The sequence below is a fragment of the Trichechus manatus genome, unplaced genomic scaffold (genome assembly GCF_000243295.1).
Source record: "Trichechus manatus latirostris isolate Lorelei unplaced genomic scaffold, TriManLat1.0 scaffold00210, whole genome shotgun sequence".
In the NCBI taxonomy this organism is placed as follows: domain Eukaryota; kingdom Metazoa; phylum Chordata; class Mammalia; order Sirenia; family Trichechidae; genus Trichechus; species Trichechus manatus.
In genome coordinates this window covers 1,619,395-1,643,353 of record NW_004444146.1, presented here as the reverse complement: position 1 = coordinate 1,643,353, position 23,959 = coordinate 1,619,395, and the positions used below count along the sequence as shown (strand labels likewise).

General features: G+C 38.0%; 1 protein-coding gene across 2 annotated transcripts in view; it reads right to left on the bottom strand.

Moving 5' to 3' along the window:
* Window positions 1–23,959, bottom strand: part of MICU2 (mitochondrial calcium uptake 2) — a 199,437-nt gene that overhangs the window by 79,901 nt on the left and 95,577 nt on the right. For both annotated transcript variants that reach the window (XM_023742436.1, XM_023742437.1), the window contains exons 3-4: window positions 6,438–6,469; window positions 6,266–6,341 (exon numbers count right to left, since the gene is read on the bottom strand). In XM_023742436.1, the coding sequence (XP_023598204.1) occupies window positions 6,266–6,341; window positions 6,438–6,469 (108 nt within the window). The remainder of the gene's footprint in view (window positions 1–6,265; window positions 6,342–6,437; window positions 6,470–23,959) is intronic.

Here is a 23,959-nt window from a genome sequence, read left to right as displayed (position 1 = left end):
GGTGAGTAGTGTCTGGGGTCTTAAAAGCCTGTGAGCAGCCATCTAAGATACTCCACTGGTCTCACCCCTTTGGGAGCAAGGGAGAATGAAGAAAACTACAGACACAAGGGAAAGATTAGTCCTAAGGACTAATGGACCACAACTACCATGGCCTCCACCAGACTGAGTCCAATACAATTAGATAGTACCCGGCTACCACCACTGACTGCTCTGACAGAGCACAATAGAGGGTCCTGGACAGAGATGGAGAAAAATGTAGAACAAAATTCTAACTCACAAAGACCAGACTGGAGAAACTGTGAGAGTAAGGCCCCCGGACACCCTTTTAGCTCGGTAATGAAGTCACTCCTGAGGTTCACCTTTCAGTCAAAGATTAGACAGGCCCATAAAACAAAACGAGACTAAACAGGCACACAAGCCCAGGGGCAAGGACTAGAAGGCAGGAGGGGACAGGAAAGCTGGTGACAGGGAACTTAAGGTCGAGAAGGGAGACTGTTGACATGTCGTGGGGTTGTTAATTAATGTCATAAAACAATATGTATACTATCCGTTTAATGAGAACCTAGTTTGTTCTGTAAACCTTCATCTAAAGTACAATAAAAAAACAAACAAACAAACAAAAAAAACAGCTGAGCCTCAAGACTCTGGGGAAAAAAAAATGCAGTCCTTTGTAAGTCATTTCAATGGTCCTTAGTAGAATCCTATGAATCACATAATACATTAAAAAATATGATTACCCTAATACATATCTTTTGTGTTTGCTCTAAAATTAGTGAGAGGTGCTTCTTTTTTATCTAAGTGATTTCTTTAGGCAGAAGAAAAAAAATTTGGTGATGAAATATCAATTAATCTTAAATGGGATATAAGAGGAATGGCTTCATTAGAATAAGACAAGTGACAGTAAAGTGTAACAACAGGGAAAAAAAATGAGAGAGCAAGAAACCCTGCTCAATGGTATTAAAGATTACTTTCATAGAGTAAGATGAGTAGGAAGTTGTTCATGTATGTGGAGTATCAATGGTATTCCAGATAGAGGCAACGGACAAGCACTTAAGCCACTACCAATAGTCGTAAGGTTAGTGGCTGGGAACAAGGCTGTATAGATACTTCTTTTCAAAAGTAAAGTGTGCTTGTAAGGTCCAGGAAAACGGGTCTCTCTCTTAAGTACTACAGACTAATTTCTTATGTCCCAAATATTTTCTTCTTAGAATGGTTTAAACTTTCTCTTACAGTGACCTGCCGAGGCAGGTGGGCCCCCACCCAAGGTTTGGCTTAGATGTCAAGACTGATGACACTAAGAGGATATGAAAAGGTTTATTACTTGCACAACTGAGATCTCTGGAAAGACCATGGCAGGCATGTCAAGCAGGTCTGAAATGGTTTGAGAGAACAAGGAAAGGAAACTGGCCTGGGTTTTATTGCGGTTAGGGGTGGGGATGGGGTGAGAATTTCCGCAGAGGCCAGTGACAAAGAAGGGAGCCTGCAGTTTTCTGATGAGCTTGTCCAATGTGGGGACAAAGGAAGAGAGGGAAGAGTGGGGCTTAAAAGCTGTCTGACGTTTAATACCAAAAAACGGAGTCAGATTCCTCAGTTCACTTTCTCTTTTCAGTTTTTATTTTACAATTTGCTTTGAAAATAATTTCATAATAGACTTTGTAAAATCACATTACATTTAACTAGAGCTTTACACAAATGCTGAATTAACCTATTCCCAGTTCTAATACTGTCATTAGGTCAAAATTATTATAGAACTTCCAACTTTTCCTTACTTCAGGAAAAAAAATCAAATAATCACAAAACAACTTAATTTATATCCACAGACAATACCCACGTTTTCACATCTAATAAACAGTATCTTTTTCAACATCTCAAAACGCTTTCAGAAAAGTATATTCCATGAAAGGACACCCCAAAGCTATAGCTTTGATCTAAATACTAGTCTTTGGGATTTAAATATTATACCTAAAATCCATTCTGAGGCACCAAATTAATGACAATTTCCTAAAGTAACATCTTACAAAATATTCATTACTATGATTAAAATGTGTTATTTATTTTAATTTACAAATTTACTAATGAGTCCAGTTAATATTAAATCTTAATACCAATTAACAATATTACGAATATTATCAATAATAAATTTACAACATCCCAGAAACTCAGTAAGGTAAGTGAGGCTTAGAGAGGTTAAGTAACTTGCCCAAGGTCACACAGCTAACTAATTGAGCTAGGAACCTAAACCAGGCTTAAAAAGCCCATCCTCTTAATCATATTTCTGAGGGCTATGTACCAGATACTATAAACTTTAAAAACACTTTATTTTATTAATTCCTTCCAACAATCCCATAAGGAAGATACTACTATTTGTTTTAAAGGCGATGAAAGTGAGGAGGAAAGAGATTAAATAACTTCCCTAGGTCATAAAACTAGGAAAAATCTGAGGTTAGTTCTGTTGACACCAAAATACACACTTTTATCCACTACCTCCCACTAAATTTCCACTATAAAAAATTAAGGAATTTAACCTCTTAAAGTATAAGGATGCTCTGGTTCCACAACTGAAAGGAATGGGATGAGGGGTGGGGCAGAGAGGTATAAAGATAACTAGACAGTTTAGTATAAAGAACTAATACTTCTAGAATATAATGAAAATCTATCTAGCCCACTGAATATTGAGACACTTAAGGGACAAGCAAAAATCAGTGCTTATTAACAATCAGCAATTTGATTAATTTCCTTTTTGGAGTTGGGATGCCAGTGTTACTATATCTTCTTTGTCATATTTTGCTTTCCTCTTCTAGGAAATGTTATGTGATAGATATTATCATTTTGAAATTAATGTTGATTTGTGAATGTTATAAACCTCTTAGGATAACTGTAAAAACTCTTCTGTGTTCAATAAAAGGGTTATGAACCACTGATTTAGAAATTACATTTGCTTTCTAATTATCCAATTCCTTCTTCAGACAACAGTAAAGAACATTACCTGTTATTAATTTATCACCAAACTTCAGGTGAGCATTTTTTCTATAACTTGTCAAATATAGACTGGTTCTTAGATTAAAAAGGACCAGTGGAGATCCCCTGTCTATTTGTATGAGCATACGTAAATATCTCCAAATGATATTTATTAAAGTGAAATTTTTGACTGACAACTACCCTTGAATTAGATATGAGAATAAAGTGAAATGGTATTTATGAATTGAATTTATTAGCTGTATGTGACCTTGGGCAGGTTGCTTAACCTCTTTGTGCCTCAGTCAGCTCATCTATAACACAGGGATATTAAATAACAGTATCTTCCTCATAGGACTGCTGTGAGGATTAAATGCACTAATACATGTAAAGGGTTCAGTATCTGATGCATAGGAAGCTGCCAGTAAGTATTTGTAATTATTGTTATTATTTATCATATGTCCTTATTTTGGAAGTACTACCAGCACAGCACTGATGCAGTCACTCCCCTGGTTGAATCCCTGACTCTCTGGCCACTCCTTCTCAACCATCCTTAAAGGGTTCTCCTCTGCTTGTTCCTTAAACTATGACCTTCTATAGCAAGGTCTCTTCTCTCCTCATGCTACACATGCTTCCTGCATGGTCTAATCTGCAATTACGGCTTCAAGTGCCATTTAGCTGATGATAATTTTAAAATCTAAACTCACTATATTCTAAACTGGTCTCATCCCCTCCCTTTCACCCACCAAAAAAAAACTTAGTCCTTTTCCTATGTTCCATGTACCTCGGGCATAATCATTCACTTAGCTGCCCAAAGCAGAAACATGAGCATCACACTTAATTCCTTTTTCTTTCTCCCTTCTCACATCCAATCAATCACCACATCCTATCAATTCTATCAAAAAATATCTATCAAATTTGTACTCTTCTCCAGCACATGATCTCTTGCTAAGGTTACTGCAAAAGCATGCTAAGGTTACTGCAAAAGCCTCCTAATTGTCTCTTCTTCTGCTCCCTTTTTTAAATTAATTCATTCACCACTCTGATACCAGAGTGATTTTTCTAATCAGGTCTATCACTTTCTTACTTACAACTCTTCAATGTCAATTCACTGTTCTCAGGATGAGGTCAGACTTCTTTAATATGTCCTATAAAGCCATATATGATTTGGTCTCTGCTTACCTCTCTGGCTTATACCCAACCACCCTCAGAAACCCCATCTCCCTTCCCTACGATGGTATCTATCCTCTTTGGTTATAATCTGCATGCTGTTCTATGATTTTTCCTGACTCAACCACCTCCCACTCTTCTCCTTCTACCCAAACTTTTCTACTGTGTTCTCTGAAATTCCCATTTCACAGTAAACATCCTTAACCTATGCATTGTATGATTAGTCTCCTTACCTTATCTGAAATCTGGTTCTCTACTAATAATATTGGTACCCTTATAGGCTTCCCAAATGGAGGTTACTTGTTTTCTTCCACCACAATGCTAATTCCAGACCTTTATACTTCCACCTTCCTGTAAAAATCTTCTGTTCCTTTGAGGCTAATGGCATCTAGCTAGATCACCTTCCACTTCTCCTCTACGTGCCATCTACCAAACTTCCCTCTCATTATCTCTCATTCACTGGGGACTTTAGGACGTTTTTCACTGTCTTTCTCTCTACTCAAGTCATCATCCTAGGTGATTTCAACATACAAATGACAAAACCCTATCTTTCAGATCCTTGATAACCTTCACTAAATTAATTTTGCCACCTACTCCTACTTAGCCATCTACTTCCATGATCACATCCTGAACTCTGGAATCATTTGGAAATGCTTCATCTCTGAACTTTTAAATTCAGAAACCTTACTCTGTGACTACAAGTTCTTTTCTGCTCTTGTACTCCCACTATACCTGGCACCTCTCTCTCGTGACTTCTCCACTTGTACTTTTTATCTCTTCCTAATTTACTTTTTTCCCTATTATTCTGCTTAGACTCTGTGGCTTATTATTTAAAGCCTCTCTTGCCCTCAATATTCTCAACTCCCTAGCCCCACAACTCTTCTTCCAGCTATTTGTTTAACAAAATCCTAATCCTGAATCAACACAACTGTCCAACATTTCTATTCCTACATGTGGGACGCTGGAAAATAATCACAATTGCACTGATTGGTGGCTCTATTCTTTCATGAGCTACATTCTCTTCTGATTCTTTAAGGTGTCACAGCAATTTTTCTATGTTTCTCTGTTCAGTTCTCTCTCCTTATCATAGAAGCTATTTTAAACCTATTTTCTCCGTAAACTTTAACCCTACCACCTCTCTTATTTTTTTAAAGAAAATCAAACTCACCCCGAAGAACTGACTCAACGTCCAACCACTAAACTTGCAAAATATTTGCCTTTAAATACCAATCTTTTCATCCTTTCTTACTGATACAATGGAGAAGCGATCCTCCCATCTCATGCTGATCCTTCCACTGTACTCTGAAGACAATCGCTTCTCACATTTTCCAAGGTTCCGTCCTATTCATACTTTCTTTCTCTTACATTTTCCACTTCTCCCTCTCATCAGCATGAAACATGCTCAAATCTCACCATAAAAAATAAACCAGCATTCCCGTCTCCCCCCCAACCCCCAGCAGGACTATCCTCTATTGCTTCTATTCACACCCATGTCTTTCAAGCATCTGCACTGAAAGCTCACGTTTCTACTCACTCTCAACATTTTGTAATCTGGCTTCAGGTTCCATCACATCACTGACTTTATACTTGTTGAGGCGTCAAAAAACTTTCTTGCTAAATGTAGTGAACATTGCTCGGTCCATAGCTTACTCAATCCCCTTAATTTACTGAATATTTACATGTTTGGTAACTCCTTCTTTCTTTAGCACTTTCTCCTTTTGGCTTCTGTGATAAACATTCTCCTGGAGTTCCTTTACTTCTCTCATCTACCTTAGTCTCTTTTGTGGGCACTTTTCCCTCTAACTCTGGAAATGTTGGTGTTCCTCTGGATTCTCTTTGAGGCCTTCTCTTATTTTAGATACTCTGTCTCATTCTCTCTCTCCAGGCTTTAATTGAAATTGATGTTTTAATAATTTATATGTAATTGCTCAAAGAGTTTAAGAAAAGTACTTCCTACTTAATGAGTACTTTATCACTTTTTAAAAACATCTATTAAAAAATATGACACCACACCATTCTCTATGTATATTCACAACCCTACAGTCTCTAATGTACAGTTGCAAACCTCATACCTTAATCTCTTAATTATATGTCTATTAAATAAAAAGTATAAGTAGACACTTAAACAAATCAAAATTACCTTTATCACCAAGGTCTCTAAAAAAGGTTGGTCCCCAACCAGCTTTTTGGATTCCTGCCAATGCATCCTCGATATCCTTTGAATACAAATATTAAAAATTTCAATTTAACTTATAAAAGTTCATTTTTTATCTTACCAAAAAAAGAAAAACACACACATACACCTTGCTTACCTTTTTCGTCAGCTTCTTGACTGAAGTTTTACCTACAGCAAAAAAGAAACATTATTTAATACCCATGTTCCTTGGTAAAACTCAACTCCACCAGAAAGAAAATAATGTAAAGAAAAAACAAAAGTAAATACTTATAAAAACAAAAAGCTTGCCAATTTAGCTAATATCCTTAAACCAAAATTTTAAGCCAGAGAATTCTAAGTCTAAACCCAAAGATCTAGTTTTTTCACAAGACCTATTTCCAATTTCACTCATGGTTTTTCATACACGAGTCCTTGGGTGGCGTAAATGGTTAAGCGTTTGGCTACCAACCAAAAGGTTGGCAGTTAAAGTCCATCCAGAGGTGCCTCGGAATAAAGGCTAGGTGATCTGCTTTTCAAATACCCTACGGAATGCAGTTCTACTCTGACACACTTGGAGTCACCATGAGCAGGAGCTGACTCCATAGCAATTATTATTTTTTTGCCAATTCAACTTTTTACAGGTGCACAACTTATTGACAGGAATTATATTAATTGGCTGTGTAATCCTACCCTTAATCAATGTGCTTTTTCTATCACCGTAAACCGAAACTCAGTGCTCCATAAGCAAAACCCCTCCTTTCCCCCTCCCTCCCGCCCCTGGTAACCACTAATAAACTCTGGTCTCTATACATTTGCCTGTTCTTGTCTTTTTATATAAGTGAGGTCATACAATATTTGTCCTTTTGTGATTGACTTATTTCACTCAGCATAATATCTTCAAGCTTCATCCATATTGTAGCATATTATCAAGACTTCATTTTTCCTACTGGCTGAGTAGTACTCCATTGTATGTATGTACCACATTTCCTTTATCTATTCATCTACTGACGGGAATTTAGGTTGTTTTCACCTATTGGCTGTTGTGAATAGTGCTGCAATGCACACTGGTGTACAAGTCTCTGCTTTCAAGTCTTTTGGGTATACACCTAGGAGTGGAATTGCTGGGCCATATGGTTATTCTATTTTTAGTTTTTTGAGGAACTGCCACACTGTTTTCCACAATGACTGTACCATGTTGCAATCCCATCGGCCATAAATAAGAGTTTCAATTTCCCCACATCCTTGCCAATATTTGTTATTTTCTGTTTTTTTTTTAAATCTTAGCTATCCTACAAAAAAAAAAAAAAAAATGCCTTCGAGTCAATTCTGACTCATAGCGACCCTACAGGACATAGTAGAACTGCCCCATAGGGTTTCCAAGGAACAGCCTGGATATGAACTGCCAATCTTTTGGATAGCAGCCAAGCCCTTAACCACAATAGCACCAGGGCTCCTAGCAATCCCAGTGGGAATGAAATGGTAGCACATTGTACTTTTGATTTGCATCTCTCTGATGGCTAATGACATTGAGCATCTTTTCATGTGTTTGGTGGTCATCTGAATGTACTCTGGTGAAATGTTTATTCAAGTCCTTTGCCCATTTTATGATTGGTTTGTCTTTTTATTGTCAAATTGTCAAAGTTTTATATATATTTTGGTTACTAGATTCTTACTGGATCAGTGGTTTCTAAAGATATTCTTCCAGTCCATAGCTTATCTTCTCACTTTTTTGATAAAGTATTTTGATGAACAAAAGTTTTTAATTTTTATGAGGTCCCATTTATCTATTTTGTCTTTTACCATTAGTGCTTTTGTTATATTAGACAATATATTGAAAAACTAGGCCCAACAGCCTTGCCCCTGTATTTTCTTCTAAGAATTTTACAGTTTTAGTTTTCACATTTAGATCTTTAATTCATTTTGAATTTTTTTTTTGTGTATGGTATGGGACATGGATCCTGTTCCATTTTTCTGCATGTGGAACTCCAGTTTTCCAAAAAAAACCATTTATTGAAGAGACTCTTATCTCCCCATTGAATGGACTTAGCACCCTTGTCAAAATTCAGTTGACAATAGATGTGTGGGTTTCTATTCTATCCCATTGGTCTGTCTATTCCCCCGCGTGTCTGCCACTTTGTCGTACTGTGGGGGTTTGCATGTTGCTGTGATGCTGGAAGCTATGCCACTGGTATTGAATACCAGCAGGGTCACCCATGGTAGACAGGTTTCAGCTGAGCTTCGAGACTAAGACAGACTAGAAAGAAGGATGCCGGCCGTCTACTTCTGAAAAGAATTAGCCAGTGAAAACCTTATGAATACCAGTGGAACACTGTCTGATGTAGTGCTGGAAGATGAGTCCCCCAGGTTGGAAGGCATTCAAAATATGACTGGGGAAGAGCTGCCTCCTCGAAGTAGAGTCAACCTTAATGATGTGGACGGAGTCAAGCTTTCGGGACCATCATTTTGTGATGTGGCATGACTCAAAATGAGAAGAAACAGCTGCAAACATCCATTAATAATCGGAATGTGGAATGTATGAAGTATGACTCTAGAATTGGAAATCGTCAAAAATAAATGGAATGCATAAACATTGATATCCTAGGTATTAGTAAGCTGAAATGGACTGGTATTGGCCATTTTGAATCAGACAATCATATGGTCTACTATGCCGGGAATGACAACTTGAAGAGGAATGGTGTTGCATTCATTGTCAAAAACAACATTTCAGGATCTATCTTGAAGTACAATGCTGTCAGTGATAGGGTAATATCCATACGCCTACGAGGAAGACCAGTTAATATGATTGTTATTCAAATTTACGCACCAACCACTAAGGCCAGAGATGAAGAACTTGAAGATTTTCACCAGCTTCTGCAGTTTGAAATTGATCGAACATGCAATAAGGAAGCATTGATAATTACTGGTGATTGGAACACTAAGGTTGGAAACGAAGAAGGATCGGTAGTTAGAAAATATAGCCTTGGTGATAGAAACAATGCCAGAGATTGCATGATAGAATTTTGCAAGACCAACAAGGCTTCTTCATTGCAAATGCCTTTTATCACGAACATAAACAGTGACTATACACATGGACCTTACCAGATGGAATACACAGGAATCAAATCGACTACATCTGAGGAAAGAGGCGATGGAAAAATTCAGTATTATCAGTCAGAGCAAGGCCAGGGGCCGTCTGCGCAAAAGACCATCAATTGCTCATATGCAAGTTCAAGTTGAAATTGAAGAAAATTAGAGCAAGTCCACGAGAGCCAAAGTATGACCTTGAGCATATCCCACCTGAATTTAGAGACCATCTCAAGAACAGATTTGACACGCTGAACACTAATGACTGGAGACCAGACGAGTTGTGGAAGGACATCATACATGAAGAAAGCAAGAGGTTATTAAACAGACAGAAAAGAAGAAAAGACCAAAATGGATGTCAGAAGAGACTCTGAAACTTGTTCTTGAATGTCAAGCAGCTGAAGCAAAAGGAAGAAATGATGAAGTAAAAGAACTAAACAGAAGATTTCAAAGGGCGGCTCAAGAAGAAAAAGTAAAGTATTATAATGGCATGTACAAACAGCTGGAGATAGAAAACCAAAGGGGAAGAACATGCTCGGCATTTCTCAAGCTGAAAGAACTGAAGAAAAAGTTCAAGCCTTGAGTTGCAATAGTGAAGGATTCTATGGGGAAAATACTAAACGACGCAGGAACCCACAAAAGAAGATAGAAGGAATACACAGAGTCATTATACCAAAAAGAATTGGTTGATGTTCAGCCATTTCAAGAGGTAGCATATGATCAGGTACTGATGGTACTGAACAAAGAAGTCCAAGCTGCACTGAAGGCATTGGCAAAAAGGAAGGATCCAGGAATTGAAAGAATATCAATTAAGACGTTTCAACAAATGGATGCAGCCGTGGAAGTGCTCATTCATCTATGCCAAGAAATCTGGAATACAGCTACCTGGCCAACCTACTGGAAGAGATCCGCATTTATGCCTATTCCCAAGAAAGCTAAGCGAACTGAATTTAGAAATTATCCAGCAACATCATTAATATCATACACAAGTAAAATTTTGATGAAGATCATTCAAAAGTGGCTGCAGCAGTATATCGACAGGGAACTGCCAGAAATTCAGGCTGGATTCAGAAGAGGACGTGGAACCAGGGATATCATTGCTGATGTCATATGGATCTTGGCTGAAAGAAGAGAATACCAGAAACACATTTACTGGTGTTTTACTGACTATGCAAAGGCATTTGACTGTGTGGATCATAACAAATTATGGATACCATTGCGAAGAATGGGAATTCTAGAATATTTTATTGTGCTCACGAGGAACCTGTACATAGATCAAGAGGCAGTCATTCGGAGAGAACAAGGGGATACAGTGTGGTTTAAAGTCAGGAAAGGTGTGTGTCGGGGTTGTATCCCTTCACCACACCTATTCAATCTATATGCTGAGCAAATAATCTGAGAAGCTGGACAATATGAAGAAGAATGTGGCATCAGGATTGGAGGAAGACTCATTAACAATCTGCGTTGTGCAGATGACACAACATTGCTTGCTGAAAGTGGACTCGAAGCACTTACTGATGAAGATCAAAGACCACAGCCTTCAGTATTGATTACAACTCAACATAAAGAAAACAAAAATCCTCACAACTGGACTAATAAGCAACATCATGATAAATGGAGAAAAGATTGAAGTTGTCAAGGATTTCATTTTACTTGGATCCACGATCAATGCCCATGGAAGCAGCAGTCAAGAAATCAAAAGACGCATTGCATTGCAAAAGACCTCTTTAAAAGTGTTGAAAAGCAAAGATGTCAGCTTGAAGACTAAGGTGCACCTGACCCAAGCCACGGAATTTTCAATTACATCATATGCATGTGAAAGCTGGACAATGAATAAGGAAGACCAAAGAAGAACTGACGCCTTTAATTGTGGTGATGGTGAAGAATATTTAATATACCACGGACTGCCAGAAGAACGAACAAATCTGTATTGGAAGAAGTACAACCAGAATGCTCCTTAGAAGCAAGGATGGTGAGACTTTGTCTCACGTACTCTGGACATGTTATCAGGAGGGATCAGTCCCTGGAGAAGGACATCATGCTTGGTAAAGTAGAGCGTCAGCGAAAAAGAGGAAGATCCTCAACGAGATGAACTGACACAGTGGCTGAGCTCAAGCATAACAACGATTGTTGGCATGGCACAGGACCAGGCAGTGTTTCATTCTGTTGTACATGGGTCGCTATGAGTCAGAACCGACTTACAGCACCTAGCGCCATCTATCTATTGTTATACCAGTACCAGGCTGCTCTGATTACTGTAGCTGTATAGTATGTTTTTACAGCCACAATAAAATAAATTCAAGAAGTGTGAGTCCTCTTACTTTGTTCTTCTCTTTCAACATTGCTTTAGCTATTTGGGGCCTCTTGTCATTCTATAAAAAGCTGATGATAGGTTTTTCATTTTCTGTAAAGAAGGCTGTTGGGATTTTGATAGTGATTGAGTTGAATCTATAGATTGCTTTGGGTAGTACTGACATCTCAATGATATTAAACCTTCCAGTTCATGAACACAAAGTATCTTTCCATTTAAGTCTTTTTTAATCTCTTTCAGCAGTGTTTTATAATTTTCACTAAGTGTTTCACATCCCTGGTTAAATTTATTCCTAGAAATTTTATTCTCTTAGATGTTATTATAAATGAAATTGTTTCCTTTATTTTCCTTTCAGATTTCTCATTGCTGGTGTATAGAAACCTAAATGATTTCTGTCTGTTGAACTTGTAAGATCCCTCTATTAGCTCTAGAAGCTTTCTTGCGGATTCTTTCGGATTTTTTTACATATAGGATCATGTCAACTGCAAACAGAGGTAATTTTACTTCTTTGATGGCAACTTTTTTTTTAATTTTAGACATATGAAATCTTAAAACCATCTTTGAGTAATCTTAGTTTTCTGCATCCTATGTAAATTCTTGCCACATATGATTTTCTTCACATGAGTATTAAATTTCTTTTGGCTTTCACTGATTAAAGAAACACATTCATGTTCTAGAAAGCTACCCTTTTGAATTGTGGATTTCTCTTAAGCCCACAACTATCTAGACAAATTTAAAAGGCCAGCCAACATAACTGTCCTTTCTAAAGTGATGTTAATTGTAATAATTTCATAATAGAGAGATTAAAAATTCTTTCAGGTTTTTAGCTATCTTCTTTGCTGCCTACATCATTCTTCTCTTATCCCCCATAATTCTAAGTAATCACATTGTTCTTCTCCTGGGAGCTATTCTGATCATAGCCTCAAGGCAATTTACACATCTAGAACAATACTGAAAAAACGTTCTATATTGTCTCTCACGTAAGTAATGTGAATCACAAATGTCCTTTCTTGCTCTAAAAATAAACTTATCTATGAAGTTTCCTCAGTACATTATTACATGGTCTTTGGGGACTAAGGTGTGCCTGACCCACGCCATGGTGTTTTCAATTGCCTCATATTCATGCGAAAGCTGGACAATGAATAAGGAGGACGGAAGAAGAATTGATGCCTTTGAATTATGGTATTGGTGAAGAATATTGAATACATCATGGACTGCCAGAAGAATGAACAAATCTGTCTTGGAAGAAGGTCAGCCAGAGTACTCTTTAGAAGCAAGGACAGCGAGACTTCGTCTCACGTACTCTGGACATGTTATCAGGAGGGATCAGTCCCTGGAGAAGGATATCATGCTTGGTAAAGTAGAGGGTCAGCAAAAAGAGGAAGACCCTCAACGAGATGGACTGACACAGTAGCTGCAACAATGGGCTCAAGCACAGAAGGATGTGAGGATGGCGCTGGACCAGGCAGTGTTTTGTTCTGTTGTATGTAGGGTCGCTATGAGTCAGAACAGACTCAATGGCACCTAACAATAACAACATGACCATGTTTGTAAGCTTAACCTGTGAATCTAACCTGTTGCCGTTGAGTCGATTCTTAGGTGTTACTATTTGGGGGTAATTTTTATTCACTGAAAAATTATTAGGTGCTATCCAATGACAAAGAACTCTGGACTCTAACGTGAGCTGATCAAATAGGTAAAAGTTACCATTTAATTTACAAATCTAAGTGTCTGTGAATGTGTATACAGAAATGTATAGTAATAAAATGCTGAAAAAACACCTCAGAAAACTGTGTACCTAATTTTTATGCAAATAACAAGTGCCTTCGATGTTTGTTTGCCAACTGTGCCCCCCCGCGAGGTATTTTCATAAGCACTGCTATGCCAATTTTTTTTATATGTTGCTGTAAAAAAAATTAGCGTAGCGCTCTTACTAAATAAAGTATCTTGTGGGTGAAGAGCACACGTGGCAAACTTAGAAGACACACGTTATTTGCCAAAAATACGGCAATACATTTATTTTACCTATCTTTGTGTATTTTACTAACTTAAAAAAGAAATATCACGATTCACGTACCTTGTAGTGCTTTTCTTAAAGTCATGTCACAAATTATTCATTACCATGTGCACTTTTATTTTTAGATAATTGTTGTTATTTTGGATAGGTGCTGTTGAGTTGATTCTAACGCATAGCGACCCTATATACAACAGAACGAAACACTGCCTGGTCCTGCGCCATCCCCACAATCATTAAAATGTTTGAGCTCATTGTTGCACCCACTGTGTCAATCCATCTCATTGAGGGTTTTCCTCTCTTTGGCTTACCCTCTACTTTACTAAGCATGATGTCCTTCTTCAGCGACTGGTCCCTCCTGATAACATGTACAGAGTACATGAGATGAACTCCTGCATCCTCATTTCTAAGCACCAATCTGGTTGTACTTCTTCCAAGACAGATTTGTTTGTTCTTCTGGCAGTCCAGGGTATATTCAATATTCTTCGCCCACACCACAATTCAAAGGCATCAATTCATCTTCGTTCTTCCTTACTCATTGTCCAGCTTTTGCATGTATATGAGGCAATTGAAAATACCATGGCTTGGGTCAGGAGCACCTTAGTCCTCAATGTGACATCTTTGCTTTTGAACACTTTAAAGAGATCTTTTGCAGCAGATTTGCCCAATGCAATGGGTTGTTTGATTTCTTGACTGTTGTTTTCATGGGTATTGATTGTGGACCCAAGTAAAAGGAAACCCCAGAAAATCTCAATCTTTTCTCTATGATTATGCTGCTTACTGGTCCAGTTGTGAGGATTTTGATTTTCTTTATGTTGAGGTGTAATCCATACTGCAGGCTATAGTCTTTGATCTTCATCAGTAAGTGCTTCAAGTCTTCTTTGCTTTCAGCAAGCAAAGTTGTGTCATCTGCACATCACAGGTTGTTAATGATTCTTCCTCTAATCCTGACGCCACGTTGTTCTTCATATAGTCCAGCTTCTCTAATTATTTGCTCAGCATACAGACTAAGTTTGGTGAAAGGATACAACTCTGACACACACCTTTCCTGATTTTAAACCATGCAGTATCCCCTTGTTCTGTTCAAATGACTGCCTTTTAGTCTATGTACAGGTTCCTCATGAGCACAATGAAGTGTTCAGGAATTCCCATTCTTCGCAATGTTATCCATAATTTGTTATGATCCACACAGTTGAATGCCTTTGCATAGTCAATAAAACACAAGTAAACATCTTTTTGGTATTCTCTGCTTTCAGTCAGGATCCATCAGACATCAGCAATGATATCCCTTGTTCCACGTAGTCTTCTCAATCCGGCTTGAATTTCTGGCAGTTCTCCGTCGATGTACTTCTGCAATCATTTTTTAATTATCTTCAGCAAAATTTTACTTGTGTCTAAAAAAAAAAGACCAGATTTTCTGGCCTAAAGGAGACTGGAGAAACCCTGAGAGTATGGCCCCCAGACACCCTTTTAGCTCAGTGGTAAAGTTACCTTCAAGGTTCACTGATCAGCCTGAGAGTGGACAGCCCAGTAAAACCATGAGAGTAACAAGGTACAGGAGTCCAGTGACAAGGCCCAGAAGGCAGAAGGGGAGTAGGAAGCTGATGATAGGGAATACAAAGTAGAGTAAGGATATTGTTGATGTGTTGTGAGATTGTTAACCATTGTCATAGGGCAACATTTGTAGTAACTGTTAAATGGGAGACTATTTTGTCCTGTAAGCCTTCATCTTAAGTGAGAATAACAGCACAATTAGAAGAGTGTAGTCAATGTCACTTAAATGTGTATGTAAAAATATTTTTGAGATGGCGTATCTTTGGCTATGTGTATTTTCACAAAAGAAAAAAAAAAAGTTGAGAATTTAGAGGGTTAAAATGTTGTGGGTTTGTTAACCAATGTCATAAAACAGCATGTGTGTTACTGTTACATGAGAAACTATCTGTTCTGTAAGCCTTCACCTGAAGTACAATAAAATATTTAAAAAAAAAAAAATTTTACTTGTGTCTGATATTAATGGTACTGTTTGATAATTTCTGCATTCTGTTGTATCACCTTTCTTTGTAATGGGCACAAATATGATCTCCTTCAGTTGGCTCGCCAGGGAGCTATCTTCCAAATTTCTCAACACAGATGAGTGGGTGCTTCCAGCATTGTATCCATTTGTTGAAACATCTCAATTGGTATTCCGTCAATTCCTGGATCCTTCTTTTTCATAAATGCTTCAGTGCAGCTTGGACTTCCTACTTCAGTACATCAGTTCTTGATCATATGTTACTTCCTGAAATGGTTGAATGTTGACCAATTCTTTTTGGTACACTGAGTCTGTGTATTCCTTCCATCTTCTTTTGATGCTGCCTGTGTTATTCAATATTCTTCTAATAGAATGTTTCAATATTGCAACTCGAGGCTTGAATTTTTTCTTCAGTTCTTTCAGCTTGAGAATTGCTGAGCGTGTTCTTCCCTTTGGTCTTCTATCTCTAGGGATTTGCACCTTTTTTTATAATACTTTACTTCGAAATCTTCTGTTTAGCTCTTTTAATTCATCATTTCTTCCATTTGCTTTAGCTACTCTGTGTTCAAGATTGAGTTTCAGAGTTTCCTCTGACATCAATTTTGGTCTTTTCTTCCTTTCCTGTCTTTTTAATGACCTTTTGCTTTCTTCATGTTTGATGTCTTTGATATCATCCCACAACTTGTCTGGTTTTTGGTCATTAGTGTTCTATGTGTCAAATCTATTCTTGAGATGGTTTCTAAATTCAGGTGCTTAAGAGTCAACTTTGTACTTCGGCTCTCATAGACTTGTTTTAATTTTCTTCAGCTTCCAGTTGAACTTCCTTATGAGCAGTTGATGGTCTGTTCCACAGTTAGTCCCTGGCCTTGTTCTGACTCATGATACTGAGCTTCTTCATCGTCTCTTTCTACATATAGTCAGCTAGATTCCTGTGTATTCTATCAGGTGAGGTTCATGTGTACAGTTGCCATCCAGGTTGTTGAAAAAAGCTATTTCCAATAAAAAGGTGACTGGTCTTGCAAAATTCTACCATGCAATCGCTGGTGTTGTTTCTATCACCAAGGCTATGTTTTCCAACTACTGATCGTTCTTCTGTGTTCCAATCACCAGTAATTATCAATGCATCTTGATTGCATGTTTGATCAATTTCAGACTTGTAGAAGTTGTTAAAAATCCTCAATTTCTTCACCTTTGGCATTAGTGGTCGGTGCATAAATTTGAATAATAGTCATATTAACTGGTCTTCCTTGTAGGTGTATGGTACTATCCTATCACTCACAGTGTTGTACTTCAGAGTAGATCTTGAAATGTTCTTTTCGATGATGAATGTGATGCCATTCCTCTTCAATTGTCATTTCTGGCATAGTAGACCATATGATTGTCTGATTCAAAATGGCCAATGCCAGTCTATTTCAGCTCACTAATGCTTAGGATATCCATCTTCAAGTTTTCCGTTTCATTTTTGACCATTTCCAATTTTCCTAGATTCACACTTTGTCCGTTCCATGTTGATTATTAATGGATGTTTGCAGCTGTTTCTTCTCGAGTCATGCCACTTCAGCAAATGAAGGACCCAAAAGCTTTACTCCATCTACAGTGTTAAGGTCAACTATACTTTGAGGAGGAAGCTCTTCCCCAGTTGTATTCTGAGTGACTTCCAACTGGAGGGGCTTATCCTCCGGCACTGTATCAGACAATGTTCTGCTGCTATTCATAGGTTTTCACTGGCCAATTTTTTAAGAAGTACATTGCCAAGTCCTTCTTCCTAGTCTGTCTTAGTCTGGAAACTCCACTGAAACCTGTCCACCATGGGTGATCCTGCTGGTATTTGAAAAACTGATGGCATAGCTTCCATCATCACAGCAACACACAAGCCATCACAGTATGAAAAACTGACAGACAAGTGGTGGGTTGTCCAATTAGTTTTTTAAAAAGAGATTAATCCTTGTACCCAACTCAAAAAAGTGTTCTAGGAAGTAATAATTGACAGTTGGAAGGTAAAAAAATGACGAAGTATTTAGTATGACAATGATATGATGGTTTCTAAGAGTTTCTTAGAAATAAGATTATTGACAGATCTTCTATCTGCTTCATATCCATCCTTTTTGGTCTTTCAAAAATCTTTGGGCTTAAATAAACAAACAAACAAAATTCTTCTAGTTGAAACTCAGCGAGGAAAGAAGGTAACAACATTTGCTTTCTTGCATTTGGAAGTCTGGCTGCCAAACAGCAAAGCTAATAAAATTCTATACCATGTGAATGAAATACAGTAAAGTCATGAATTAATTGAATCATATAATAGCGGAATCTCAGATAAAACCTAAATTGTAAAACACACTGAGGTAGACTGTATACCTTTCTTATCTTTATGTAGCTCAGTGCTTTGTATTTAAATATTTGTTGAGTGAATGACTGAATAAAAAATTAGAAAAGATTTTAGAATATCTTCTTACCTAAAATCCCTACCTTTCAGTGGTTAATGAATTATCCTGTCTTAGTCGTCTAGTGCTGCTATAACAGAAATACCACAAGTGGATGGCTTTAACAAAGAGGAGTTTCTTCTCTCACAGTCCAGTAGGCTACAAGTCCAAATTCAGGGCATCAGCTCTAGGAGAAGGCCCCCTGTCTCTGTTGGCTCTGGAGGAAGGTCCTTGTGATGCATCAGTCTTCCCTTGGTCTGGGACCATCTCAGCACAGGAATCTCCGGTCCAAAGGATGCGCTCTGCTCCTGGCCCTGCTTTCTTGGTGGTGTGAGGTTCCCATGTGTCTCTGCTCACTTCTTTCTTTTATATGTCAAAAGAGACTGGCTTAAGACACTATCCAATCTTGTATACCTCATCAGTATAACTGCCGCTAATCCACTGTATTACATCATAGTGATAGAGTTTACAACACATAAGGAAATCACATCAGATTACAAAGTGATACATAATCATACAACACTGGGTATCATGACCCAGCCAGATATTTTGGGGGGACACAATTCAATCCATGACAATCCCCATTTTACATATGAGACAGATAAGGTCCAGAATTGGGCAAGAGAGATTAGGTAATGATACCGGCATTTGTGGACTTCTCTTTTCATACATATTTTTCAAAAATAGCTGTTAAACTCCTTGAGCTCTACGAAAGCAGTAATGGGACCCCTTGAACTACTTTCAACACTTCAGAAAGCTTAGCAGATACAGAATAATTACACAAGACATGGTTATAGAGGCAGCTTTATTGATTTTAATTATAATTCACAATGCTACTGCTAGTTATTTCATGCTGACTACAAGCTCTGGTTGACAGCTATGTATGTATTTGATTATCAAAAATGGAGAAATCTTGTTCTTAATGCAACTTACCTTGTAAAAAACATTTTTTAAAATGGAATCAATGATTAGAAAATGATATTCTCTTTGTTGGTAAAAAGTTTGGGTGCCACTCTATATAAAATTTATCTCTAGATTAACAGAAGAGACAAAGCAGAGATACTAGGAATGAACACCTATTCTCTCCTGGTTCCTCTTTGTTCTAAATCAATGTACTTTTTTTTGAGTAGGAGTAGGGGTTGTGGTGTTTCAAACCCAGAATACTCTGGTAGGGTTCTTTTCAGTAGATGGTTGTCTTATCCAGGCATGGCTACTTTTATAACACTTGTTCATCGGCTGTACCAGAGAAGGGACCAGAGCAGCAAAATAAGAGTTCTGTGGTCTAATCTGCTGTCTGAGGAGCCATGACCTGTCTCCTTCTGGCAACAATCACAAGTTAATGCTGCATTAAATATATCTAAATATTTTTCTATTTCAGAATGAAATCCATCTACAAATCATCTAATTTCTCCTCTAAACTTATTTTTTTGTTTGGGGGAGGGAACGAGGGGACTCTAGCCTCTCTTTCTCTGGCTAGTTCTACATTTATACGCATAAAAAGTCCAGCCTTATTACTTTTATAGCTATGTCATATATATTCAAGCACTCAAATATAGAAATAACAGAGTGGGGAAAAAGCTTAACAGCATATAAGGTAGATGTGGGGTTGAAGCTGTGATGTTTTATTGTACAAGTATGAAAGCATGGAAAATACACTGTGGTTATTATTATTATTATTATTGGCAGGGGAGGTACAGATCTTCAAGCATTATGATGGAATTTTGGCTCAGGAAATAGAATGTTTTTAAAGGTTCCCACCTATTCTAGAAATTCCAACATGTAGTTTTCACTACTTACAGAGGCTTTAATGAAGTAAAAACCAGATACAAGCACATTTTATTACATGCAGGAATTTTAACACTTAAAATAAGTAAAACCACATTAATAAATATTAAATGTTATTACAGGTCAAATAAATCCTTGCTTCTAGCCAAAATAAAGTTATTTGATAATCATAACTATAAAAACATTACCAAAAGTACCTAGTTCAATTTCATTTTGTTGGAGGTAAATGGTCTTTTGACATATAAAAATCTGACAACAGAGACAATGTCTCCTATTTCATACCTTTTTCATAAATAACATGGAACAACTTGGCATTAATGTCAGAATATAAGACAGAGCTGATTCCTCTAAGCCTTCCTTGTACTCAGTTACAGCTATGATGGAAACCAAGGTAGAAAGTGATGTATTAGCCAAATAACTAGACTTCCTAATATCACTGGTAAATGTGACAAATGGAGCAAAAAAGGTAGCAAATTCAATGGTGTTATTTTCCTTCACTAAAGCATATGGCTTGTTCATTTCCGCTGGAATGAGTGCAGGAGATATTTTGATATTTTTCTAGAGGGAGACAAATAGCAGTCCTCTAAAACATCTAACATTGGCCTCCTTGCCAACTTTCTAAGTAGAGTCTTGAAATTCATTTAAATTGTTCAAAGGGGGGGAAAAGTGACTTTTTTTGCAACCTCAAACATTGTAAAATAATTAATTAGAACAACATTATATACAACAAATTATTTAATTGCAGTTTAAAAGCTGATATAATGGAAAAGTACAGCAGCTAAGAGAGTATACAATAGAGGGACTGTTATGGATTGAATTGTGTACTCCAAAAATGCGTATCCACCTGGCTAGGCCATGATTCCCAGTATTGTGTGGTTGTCCACCATTTTGTGATCTGATATTATTTTCCTATGTGTTGTAAATCCTACCTCTATGATATCAATGAGGTGGGATTACAGGCAGTTATGTTAATGATGCAGGACTGAAAATCTGCAGGATTAGGTTATATTTTGAGTCAATCTCTTTTGAGATACAAGAGAGAAGCTAGCAGAGAGGCGAGGGACCTCATACAACCAAGAATGAAGAACCAGAAGGGGAGTGGGTCCTTTGGATCTGAGGTTCCTGTGCTGAGAAGCTCCTAGACCAGGGGAAGATTGATGACAAGGACCTTCCCCCAGAGCTGACAGAGAGAAAAAGCCTTCCCCTGGAGCCGGCACCCTGAATTCAGACTTCTAGCCTCCCAAACTGTTAGAGAATAAACGTCCGTTGGTTGAAGCCAGCCACTTGTGGTATTTCTGCTATAGCATCACTAGATAACTAAGACAGGGACATAATCTGGCATGGAGGGAATCCGGGAAAGCTTCTCCAAATAAGATAAGTTTAAGCTAAGACTTTAAGGATTAGTGTGAATTAGCCCAGAAGAGTGGGGTTAAAAGCATTCCAGGTAAACGAAAGTAGCATGCGAATGAATCAGTTATGAGATGGGAAGGTGCTGGAAAACTTGAGGAACAGAGTAGGCTCTGTAAGTCTCTTCTGTTGTGATGAGAATGAAGACGAGTGCTGATGCAAGTTGTTTGCTGGCAGGAAGGTGAGGTAGTTCCTATTTTCTGTGTGAGTAGGTGGTCAAGTAATTTGCTAGAGAGTGGGGGTGGGGGGAGTGTAAGGCTAGTGCCTTGCAGAAACTGAGCATAATGCATCTGAGATTGCTAGTATAAAGAAATACAATGGATTTTTATATAGTGATTCTATATTCTGTGACCTTGCCAAACTCACTATTAGTTCTAGTAGCTTTCAAATTTGTACATTCTTTGGGATTTTCTACATTGATAATCATGTTGTCTATGAATAAAGACAGCTTTATTTCTTTCTTTTAAACCTATATGTCTCATTTCTTTTTTCTTGCCTTTTTACACTGGCTAGGACTTCCAGCCCACCACCCATCTGTAGGTTTGCCATACTGTGATGGCTTGCATGTTGCTATGATGCTGGAAGCTATGCCACCAGTATTTCAAATACCAGCAGGGTCAACCACAGTAGACAGGTTTCAGCAGAGCTTCCAGACTAAGACAGAGTAGGAAGAAAGGCCTGGCAATCTACTTCCAAAAATTAGCTAATGAAAACCCTATGGATCATAACAGAATACTGTCTAATATAGTGCTGGAAGATAAGCCCCTAGGCTGGGAGGTACTCGGTGGCCACAACAACGGACTCGAGCAAACAAATGATAGTGAAGATGGAGCAAGACTGAGCAAAATTTCATTCTGTTGTACTTGGGGTCACCATGAGTTGGAGCCAACTTGTGAAGGCAATTAACAACAAATACAGAACTTCTAGTACAGTGTTGAATAGAAGTGGTGAGAGGAAACATTGTTGCCTAGTTCCGGATCTTAGAGGGAAAGCATTCAAATCTTTACCACTGAGTATGATATTAAACCAAAACCAAACCCATTGCCGTCAAGTCAATTCCGACTCATAGTGACCCTATAGGACAGAGTCAACTGCCCATAGGGTTTCTAAGGAGTGGCTGGTGGATTTGAACTCCTACCTTTTGGTTAGCAGCTGAGCTCTTAAACCACTGAGCCACCAGGGCTCAGATGGCTATGACCTAGGCTCTGAGGTCCCATAATGTACTTTCCACAAGCATTCTATTAGTTGAAGCAGTCACAAAGGTTCAAGGAGAGGGGCACAGGCTCCACCTCCTGATGGGGAGTGGCAAGGTTCTGGGAGAGCACGTGGGACCAAAAATACCGTTGCAGTCATTTCTGGAAAATACAAGCTGTTATCGCATCCTAACTCATTTATCCCTTTATATAGGATATCCTCCCTTTTGTTCTTCATCTAAGGGAACTCTACCCATCCTTCTCATCTCTTCTGTGAAGTCCCCTCTGATTATTCTAGCTTTCATTGATCTCTCTGCTGAAACTTTCCCGCACTTAAGATAGTCTATTATTCAGATACTTGTACATCTGTAAATTCCATCAATGCAATAACAGTATCTGTTTTCTTCACCACTATATTCCCATAAAATGTATCCAATAAAAATTTTAATAAATGGATTACAATTTATCATTTCACTATACAGTGTTTGTACTGACTGATGTATTTATTAACCTATTCAACCAACATTTATACCAGGCACTGTGCTAGTTTGGAAATACAGTGTCAAACAAGACAGACACTGATGCTGTTATTCCTTAGCAGAGGGGCCTAGTGGACGAGGCAGACATGGGTGTCTGTGTGTTGGGGGTGGGGGGTGGGGGTGGGGAGCGGGGGTAAAGCATCTGCAGAGCATTTTAGAGTTGTTGAGTTGAAATGCCTCTGGTACTTCCAAGACAGGTAGATATATGGGTGTGGTGCGTTGGGAAGAGGTCTGGTCTGGAGATATAGATACGGAAATGGGTGTTACAGGGAAGAGCTGAGTCATTGATGTGAATAAGATCATCTAAGGAGAAGGTAAAAAATGAGGAAAGAAGACTAATGAAGATGGCACCTTAAGAAATAAGGTAGGTGTTAGTTTTGACCCTACAACTAGATTGTAGACTCTTTGAGGGCAGGGCTCACATCTTATTTAGATTTCCTATCGCCTGTATCCCTCCAGGTACGTATTATAGTGTGAAGCACTTATTAAGGATTAAATGGCAGAATGTTCTGTGTTGCTTGATAAGCCAGGGTTACATATATCTATAATCCCCCATCAAAAAGCAAGTATCAAAACTGCAAGCTCTTGCAGCAGTCTCCATTTTAGAAACACGTTACAGAATGAATCTGGGAACATAATAAAATGCTTCAACTGTAAAAGAGGCAAAGTTGAGGGACTACAGTTTTTGGCACTGGTGAATAAATCTTTTAGGCTAATGCTTCTTGATGTCACATTCTAAAACAGTACAAAGTGGTGCTGACAAATGACCTTTTAAAAATGAATAGTAAAATGCACACCTATGTTCATGGCAGCATTGTTCACAATAGCGAAACGATGAAAACAACCTAGATGCCCATCAACAGATGAATGGATAAACAAACTATGGTACATACACACAATGGAGTACTATGCAAC